Genomic DNA, 9,112 nt, shown 5'->3' with positions numbered 1-9,112 from the left:
TTTTTTAGGGTTTCTTTTTTTTTTTAATTTTTAAAAATAATTTATTCATTTATTCATAGAGACACAGGCAGAGGGAGAAGCAGGCTCCATGCAGGGAGCCCGTTGTGGGACTCGATTGGTCTCCAGGATCACGCCCTGGGCTGCAGGCGGCGCTAAACCGCTGCACCACCGGGGATGCCCTCAGTTTTTTTTTTTTTTTTTAAGATTTTATTTATTTATTCATAGAGACACACACAGAGAGAGGGAGACAGAGGCAGAGACACAGGCAGAGGGAGAAGCGGGCTCCATGCAGGGAGCCAGATGATTGGTCTCCAGGATCACGCCCCGGGCTGCAGGCGGCGCTAAACCGCTGTGCCACTGGGGCTGCCCATGGCCAGGGGCTTTTTTGGGATATGGGACAATGATACAATGATGGAGTAAAAGATACCTTTTTTTTTTAAGTTTTTTTTTATTTTTTATTTTTTTTATTTATGATAGGCACACAGTGAGAGAGAGAGAGGCAGAGACACAGGCAGAGGGAGAAGCAGGCTCCATGCACCGGGAGCCCGACGTGGGATTCGATCCCGGGTCTCCAGGATCACGCCCTGGGCCAAAGGCAGGCGCCAAACCGCTGCGCCACCCAGGGATCCCTTTTTTTTTTTTTTTTTTTAAAGATTTTTAAATTTATTTTGGAGAGAAAGAGAAGGAAAGAGCACAGAGTGGGGAAGGAGCAGAGGGAGAGAGAGAGAGAAAAAGAGTCTTAAGCAGACTTTTTACTGAGTGCAGAGCCTGACACAGGCATCCCACAACTCTGAGATCATGATCTAAGCCCAAACCAATAATGGGATGCTTAACCAACTATGATACCCAGGTATCCCGAGTAAGGGATACATTTAATTGGGGTTTAGTGGTGTGTATTTATGTGATTTGCGGTCATTTCCGAGTATTGTTAAATCATTGCTCTCTGTGGGGGTAGGAATGGCTTTCTGAAATACACCTACTGCCCATTATACCAGCCCAGCCAGCACTATATCACAAAGGTACAGGGCCAGAGGGCAAAGGAGCTCTGTGATGCCCAGCAGAGCAAACATGGGGGTAATGGAGGGGAAACAAGATGTGAAAGAAGATAAACTAGTCCATAGAAAATCCTTCCGAGATTAAATCGGCTCCAGAGTAAAAACTTTTAAGTGGAAGAATCAAGTCTCTCAATGACTACTCTAAAATGCTTAACCTAAAATGGAGGTTCTCATTCATCAGGAATCCACTAAGTAATGTTATATATGCAATTGTAAATGCACTATGCTTATGACTGTATGCAAATCACGCAAAATGGAACACATTAGAATTCTTGCGTTTATGGGACACAAACTTGTACTTCAGTGAGTCGGTCTGTAGGTGAAGTCACATATTTTATTATTGATCTTAATGGATCAGAACCTGTCTTACCGGAGCAAATTGTTCTGAAAACCCCTGGGATCCACTAAAAACTACATGAAATTGCCACTGAAGCAGCAAAGCAGCCCTAAAATACTATAGCTCAGATGTGAAAGCAACCTGATAAAGATTTTCCCAAATTTGACAATAATCTTTAAAAGATATACACTAAGAACATTCAAGAGTTATGAAGCTGAAGCATAAACAATAAAAAATCTTTGAGCACCATGCCGAAAAGATTGACCTATTTTCTTTATAGTAAATATTACAAAATGTCGTAGGCAAAGGTGATTAGAAGTATGCAACCAGGGGCAGCCCCCTGGTAGCTCAGGGGTTTAGCGCCGCCTTCAGCCCAGGGTGTGATCCTGGAGACCTGGGATCGAGTCCCACGTCGGGCTCCGTGCATGGAGCCTGCTTCTCCCTCTGCCTGTCTCTCTGCCTCTCTCTCTGTGTCTATGAATAAATAAATAAAATCTTTAAAAAAATAAACTATGCAGCCAGAACGCCTGGGTGGCTCAGAGGTTGGTCTGCCTTTGGCTCAGGGTGTGATCCCCAGTCCGGGATAGGGTCCTGCATCCGGTTCCCTGCATGGAACCTGTTTCTCCCTCTGCCTGTGTCTATGCCTCTCCCTGTGTCTCTCATGAATAAATAAAATCTAAAAGAAAAAAAAAAAAAAGAAAAAAGTATGCAGCCAAAAACCGTGGAAAAAATGATCATAAATGGTGCCCATTTACCTAGACAGGTAAAATATATGTAATGCTGTCAAGGGCATTTTCAATCTTCTAAAAAAATAGGATAATTGTCTCTGGACTTTGGGGCACCCTGTAGGAGTGTCAGGAAGTTAATAAATGCTTTATGGTTGTGTGTGTGATGCTTGTGGCTTTTTAAAACTTTTTTTTTTTTACTTTTCAAAGTATCATTTGCGATTTCTCATTCTACGTATATTTACGCACGTAATTTGGGGTCTTTTTCTAAGTAAGCTTCAACGCGGGGCTTGAACATGGGACCCTGAGACCAAGACCCGAGCTAAGAGTCAGGAGTCAAGTCTAAGCCACTCAGGTGCCCTTGGGGGGGTTTATCTTAATGGGGGTCCCACAAATTGTACGGTTCCCCCAAACCAGGGTCTGCCGATTTAAAACAGCCTCAGCTTCCTCTTGAAAAAAGTCATTGGCCCAGCACTTCCTCAGCCTTGCAGCGAAGACCAAGGCAAGTCCGCGACCCCACGCACGGGAAGAGTCTCGGCCTGCAGCGTCACCTCGGCCGCCCCTCGCGACCCTACCCCAGCCCCGCGGGCCCCGCCCTCCGAGACCCTCCCCCCGCCCCGCGCGCCCCGCCCCTCCCCGAGCCCCGCGCGCCCGCACCCCCGCGACCCTCCCCCAGCCCCGCGCGCCCCGCCCCTCCGCGACCCTACCCAGCCCGGCGGGCCCCGCGCTCCGCGACCCTCCTCCAGCCTCGTGGGCCACGCGCTCCGCGACCCTTCCCCAGTCCCGCGGATCCCGCCCTCCGCGACCCTCCCCGAGCCCCGCGCGCCCCGCCCTCCGCGACCCTCCCCCAGTCCCGCGGATCCCGCCCTCCGCGACCCTCCCCGAGCCCCGCGCGCCCCGCCCCTCCGCGACCCTCCCAACGCCCCACGGGCCCCGCCCTCCGCGCCCCTCCCCAGCCCCGCGCGCCCCTCCCCTCCGCGCCCCTCCTCGAGCCCCGCCCCTCTGCGCCCCTCCCCCCCGCCCCGCGGGCCCCGCCCTCCGCGACCCTCCCCGAGCCCCGCGGGCTCCGCCCTCCGCGACTCTCCCCCCGCCCCGCGCGCCCCACCCCTCCGCGACGCAACCCCCGCCCCACGGGTCCCGCCCTCCGCGACCCTCCCCCAGCCCCGCGAGCTCCGCGCGCCCCACCCCTCCGCGACCCTACCCCGCCCCGCGGGTCCCGCCCTCCGCGACCCTCCCCGAGCCCCGCGCGCCCCGCCCTCCACGACCCTCCCCCAATCCCGCGGATCCCGCCCTCCGCGACCCTCCCCAGCCCCGCGCGCCCCGCTCCTCCGCGACCCTCCCCGAGCCCGGCGCGGCCCACCCCTCCGCGACCCTCCCCCCGCCCCGCGGGTCCCGCCCTCCGCGACCCTCCCCCAGTCCTGCGGGCCACGCCCCCCGCCACCCTCCCCGAGCCCCGCGCGCCCCGCCCCTCCGCGACCCTCTCCTAGTCCCGTGGGCCCCGCCCTCCGCGACCCTACCCCCCGCCCCCCGCGACCCTCCCCGAGCCCCGCGCGCCCCACCCCTCCGCGACCCTCCCCCCCGCTCTGCTCGCCCCACCCCTCCGCGACCCTCCCCCAGTCCCGCGGGCCACGCCCTCCGCGACCCTCCCCGAGCCCCGCGCGCCCCGCCCCTCCGCGACCCTCCTCCCGCCCCCGCGCCCCTCCCCGAGCCCCGCGCGCCCCAACCCTCCGCGCCCCTCCCCCGCAGCCCCGCGGGTCCCGCCCACCGCGACCCTCCCCCAGTTCCGCGGGCCCCGCCCTCCGCGCCCGTCTCCTGGAGCCCCGCGGGCTCCGCCCCTCCTCGACCCTTCTCCAGCCCCGCGGGCCACGCCCTCCGCGACCCCCCCCCCCGCCCCGCGGGCCCCGCCCCTCCGCGACCCCAGCCCCGCGCGCCCCGCCCCGACCGCCGCTGGCGGGTCACGGGGGAAGGGTAGAGAGGGGGACGACGCTCGCGGGCGGACGCGGGCCGGGGGGGCGGGGCCAGGGCCGGGCGGGGCGGGGTCCGCGGGGCTAGGGGTCGCGGAGGGGCGGGGCGCGGGCCTCAGCCCCTCTCTCGAAGCCGGAGATCCTCTTCAGCGGCGGAAGTTCCGGCGTCGGTAAGTGGGGGTCAGAGGTCAGCAGGAAGTCGATACGTGGCCGCCGCCTGTCCCCGCCGAGGAGGCGCAGAAGCCGGAGATGGCGGCGGTGCTGAACGCCGAGCGACTTGAGGTCTCCGTCGACGGCCTCACGCTGAGCCCCGACCCAGAGGAGCGGCCCGGCGCGGAGGGCGCCCCGCTGCTGCCGCCGCCGCTGCCGCCGCCCTCGCCGCCCGGGGCGGGCCGGGGGCCAGGCGCCGCGGGGGAGCAGCCGGCGCCCGGGGAGGCGGCGGCCGGGGGCGCGGCGGAGGAGGCGCGGCGGCTGGAGCAGCGCTGGGGCTTCGGCCTGGAGGAGCTGTACGGCCTGGCGCTGCGTTTCTTCAAAGGTGAGCCGGCCCGGCCCCGCCCACGCCGTAGCCGCCTGGGCGAGTCCGCCCGGGCCGTGGCCGGAGCGTGAGCGGCCCGCGCTGCCTCGTCCGTCCGGGCCGCGGTCACCGGAGCAGGCTCCGTCCTTGGAGCGGGGGAGGCGGGTGTCCCCGAAGTTTGTCAGCACCCGCTGGGCCGCTGGGTCACACCCCTGCAGGGCCGGGAACCTCCGCGTAGCAGTCCGAGTCTTGCCTCCCCGAGGTTACCGGGGACGTTTTCCCCAAATTCGCTTCTCGGGTTTCCGGCGCCGGGGAGGAAGAATGAGCCCTTTCTCTCCCAGAGGATCCCGTTCTGGGATGGCTTTTTGTATGGGGTTGCTTTTTTTTTTTCCCCCCCCCTTTCTGTTCTAAACTGTCGCATTCTTTATCTTGTTTCCTTGGTACAGCCGACTCTTCCGGGCAGGAGGAAATCTTTCCATAGGTTCCGTACGCTTCCTTTGCAGTCGTTCTGGGGGGCCGTCACCTGGCAGTTTTGATGTGGCAGAGGTCCCCTCTAGCTAGTCAGCCTCTAAAGGGAAGGGATGCCCGCGATGTTCTAGTAACTTCTCGATGGTTAAAATTGTACCCTGGAAACAACGTGCAAGAGTAAATTCTCAGTTAAGGCCTAAAAGTACCCTGTTTCTTACAGCATTAATTGTAAGATGTCTCTTCGAGCACGATTGTGATGTGTGGGCTTTTTTTTTTTTTTTAATTGGGTGATTCACTGGTGGTGATACTAGTCACATGATCTTTAAGTGGTAAAGACTGATGGAGAAGAAGCCCGTTAGTTTGATTCTTAGAGATATTTAGATCTTGTAGGGCGGATCTTTGGCGGAATGAAACTTTAAAAGTGGTTGCTAGGTTTCGTATACATTCCAGAACAGCATATTTATGACACTTTTCCCAGAGGGAGTTCCTTTTGGAATACAGTACATACTTGGGTAACTGAAGTTGTGTGGTTCATGGTAGTGATACGTGCAAGAGTTATTTGTTGTTTCCCCAAAATAACTGTGCAAACTAATGAAAATCTCTTACAAATTTTCCAAACATTTGGTTATTCCACATTCATTGCATTTTTTAATTAAAAAGTTTACCCTTGGGCAGCCTGGGTGGCTCAGCGGTTTAGCGCCGCCTTCAGCCCAGGGCGTGATCCTGGAGACCCGGGATCATGTCGCACATCGGGCTCCCTGCATAGAGCCTGCTTCTCCCTCTGCCTGTGTCTCTGCCTCTCTCTCTCTCTCTCTCTCTCTCTCACTGTGTGCCTATCATAAAAAAAAATAAAAAATAAAAAATAAATTAAAAAAAAAAGTTTACTTACCCTTGAAATATCGTCATTGGACAGGGAATTCAACTCTCTGTGCACTGGCCAGCTTGGGGAATTGGTAATGGCTAATGGGTTTTGGATCACTTGACCCTTAGGTCACTGACTTCAATTTAGTGTTTCCTGTGGTGGTGATACATTACCACTTACTTAAAAAAATGATGTTTTCTATATAATTTGTGTGACTATATTTTATTTCAAACTTTTATTTTTGGAACTTTTCCACTGTTCAGTAAGATTATATAGAAGGAAAAAGGTCTCTAAGAATAAAAAAGGACCAACTTTTAATCCTAGCTTTTGCCACATGACTGACAAAAATATAAAGGTCATTATATCTTCTGATGTTGTCTATTTGAAAATGGTAATATTTTCTTTGAAAGATTAAAAACACTGTATAATGTGTGGTAAATTTAGCACTGCTTTGGGAGTCGGGAAGCCCTGGATTTTCTATACTGTGTAAACTCCTAGACAGTTAACTTTTCTCTTCCAAACTTCATTTCCAGGGGTGTGTGTGTGTGTGTAGCAGCTGGATTAGATGAAATTTGGTGCCTCAGATTTAAGATTTTTTAAAAGATTTTATTTATTCATGAGAGATACAGAGAGGGAGGCAGAGACACAGGCAGAGGGAGAAGCAGGCTCCATGTAGGAAGCTCAATGTGGGACTCGATCCTGGGAACCCGGGATCACACCCCCAGCCAAAGACATATGCTCCACCTCAACCGCTGAGCCACTCAGGCATCCCTCAGTTTTAAGATTTGATCTAAAGCCAACATTTTAACATGTTTGCTGAGTAGTAAGAGTCCTTGGAGAACCAATATAGTTTGGGGGGAGGGGGTGCTAGTTAATCAGTTACTTTAGAGAAAAAAAGCTGCATTGATAGGTATGGTTCATTCACTTTCTAAGCTTTCAGAGCCATATTCAAATACTTAAAAGGACAAATAGTGTAACAATTAAAGCTATATTTCTGCATGGATCATTACATAGTTGGCAATGATTAGGCAGGCTATTAGGGTAAGAGACGCCTAAGGGAGGGGGAGAGGAATCTAAAAGCAGTCGGAAGAATAATTATGGAAAGTGGGGTGAGTCAAGTGTTGCTGCCTTTGTTTTAATGTGTAAGTTTTCCCAGTTCAGTAGTTGGTATTTTTAGTAGTTTTGTAAGGATTTCTAATAGGTCACTGTCTTGTGGTATTTGTACCAGAATTTCAGCAAGAACCAAAATTGACATTACATTTTATCTTCCAGTGTGGAATAAATATGAATCTTGAAAGCATGGCTATCCATTGAAAAGAACTTGGATAGGGAATCACGAAGCCTGTTTCTCATTCCATCCCTGCCACAGTGGTCACAGGCCAGTGACCGAATCCATTATGTCAACTATCTATTCTTAACTTTATGCCAGTAAAAATAAAGATAAGATGGAAGTATGAGTAAATGTAAGTTAGGATCTTACCATCCAAACTTCAGACATTGTTGGGGCGCTTGGTTGACTCAGTTGGTAGAGCATGTGGCTGTTGATCTCAGGGTTGTGAGTGGAGCCCCACATTGGGTGTAAAAATTACTTAAATGAGCTATAAATAAGTAAACTTCAGACTTTGTTGAATCCTTACTATGGATAAAGTGTTCTGTTAGATTACTGCTGTAAGTGAATAGTATGTTCCTTTTTGGTGGTAAGGAAAGGTCCAAAGAGTTAAAGACCCAAAGATACTGTGTGAAGGATGGAAGGAGCAGATATCATTCCAGGGTTGGGGAGGAGAGGCCAAGAGCCATGAAAGGACAAGGTGGGTGTCAGGAAGTGGCTTAAAGGAGGCCATGTGGAGGGAGGGCTGGAGAGGTGCGTTGGTGTCAGATCTGAGGAAGGACTTGAATGTCATTGTAAATAGCCTTTTTGTTAGTAGACAGTGAAGAACCATTCAACGTTTTTTACAGGGCAGAGCCAAGTTGCCCGATTCTAGCTCAGCAAGATTCAGCTGGTATTTTCAGCTCTTTGGGTAAGGACTGCGTTGGTTGACTTTATTGTACCCTTTATACTTCTTGGAGGGAGCTAACCTGAGGAGTTGTATTTTGGTTTTTAGAGTTTTGGGGGGGTGAGTGTTTCCTTCTCTAACACTTTATTGCCTCTTTACATGAAGCTGTTAGATGGTTGCATTAATTTAAAATTCCAAAGTAATAATTACCCCCGCTTTGGCTGTTTAGCTGATGTTCACTATATGTCAGGTACTGCTTTGAGAGCTGTATATACACATAATTTTGTGTAATCCCCCACAGACCTTCCAGTGGGGGTGTTCTGGTTTCTTAGTCAAAGAACTTGATCTGGGTCTCTCAGTTACTTGTAAGAGGCAGGGTTGGATCTCACTCTGATTCCAAAGAGGTCTTCCCAGTATAGGAGAGGCAAAGTGAATGGAAACCCTGCTTTTTCTAATGGCATTTGAGGGAAATACTTAGAATTACCTACCCTGTTGCCTTATCACATTTTGGAACTTTTTGAGTATATATGTTTGGAAATATTAAGAGCTATATTAAGAGCTAATAGAAGGCAGCTCCGGTGGCCTAGTGGTTTAGCGCCGCCCTCAGCCCGGGGCCTGATCCTGAAGACGTGGAGTCCCACGTCCGGCTCTCTGCATGGAGCCTGCTTCTCCCTCTGCCTGTGTCTCTGCCTCTCTCTCCTTCTGGGTCTCTCATGAATAAATAAATAAATAAATAAAATATTTTAAAGAAAGAAAAGAGCTAATAGATTCATACTGTTTTTCTACACATGATCACTTTATTGAATCTCTTTAGATATCTGGAGGAGTGAAGTGTGAGAAAACCATCTACTCTGAATTCCAAAATAATATTGCTATCAGGTTTGAAATTTTAAACATAATGGGGCAGAAATTGCCTCCAAAGGACTAAAATAAATGTGTTCATCAAAATATTGACATGCAAAATCCCACTGCTGCTAATACAGTACTAGATCTTTTGGGAAGCCTGAATTTAGCTAGTGTAATGATTTTTTTTTAACTCTTATAAATTGAAAATGGATGTGTTAATTCATTAGGGACTGAAAAATGGTGGTACTCTAGTTTTTTTTCTTTTATTGGAATACTTCATATACTATTTGGTGTGGAGTATAAATTAAAATAGGAAAGGAAAAATGTATCTTACCCTTTATTAGTTT

At 51.6% G+C, this 9,112-nt stretch overlaps 1 protein-coding gene and 1 long non-coding RNA gene across 4 annotated transcripts in view; one reads left to right on the top strand and one right to left on the bottom strand.

The window, feature by feature from the left end:
• Positions 1-1,646: 1,646 nt before the first annotated feature.
• Positions 1,647-5,496, bottom strand: LOC144315959 (uncharacterized). Its single transcript, XR_013381692.1, has 2 exons — positions 5,282-5,496; positions 1,647-1,866 (listed from the first exon to the last, which is right to left on the bottom strand). It is a non-coding gene; the product is annotated as an uncharacterized LOC144315959 (long non-coding RNA).
• ACBD3 (acyl-CoA binding domain containing 3) overlaps positions 4,281-9,112 on the top strand; it is a 42,199-nt gene continuing 37,367 nt past the window's right edge. Inside the window, exon 1 of one of the 3 annotated variants that reach the window (XM_077901309.1) lies at positions 4,281-4,616. In XM_077901309.1, coding sequence (XP_077757435.1) covers positions 4,331-4,616 — 286 coding nt within the window. In that variant the 5' untranslated portion in view covers positions 4,281-4,330. The remainder of the gene's footprint in view (positions 4,617-9,112) is intronic. The other 2 variants (XM_077901310.1, XM_077901311.1) reach the window with 2 other exon arrangements.

The sequence above is a fragment of the Canis aureus genome, chromosome 6, assembly GCF_053574225.1.
Source record: "Canis aureus isolate CA01 chromosome 6, VMU_Caureus_v.1.0, whole genome shotgun sequence".
In the NCBI taxonomy this organism is placed as follows: domain Eukaryota; kingdom Metazoa; phylum Chordata; class Mammalia; order Carnivora; family Canidae; genus Canis; species Canis aureus.
The sequence above is the reverse complement of the archived record's forward strand: the minus strand, read 5'-3'. Positions and strand labels throughout refer to the sequence as shown.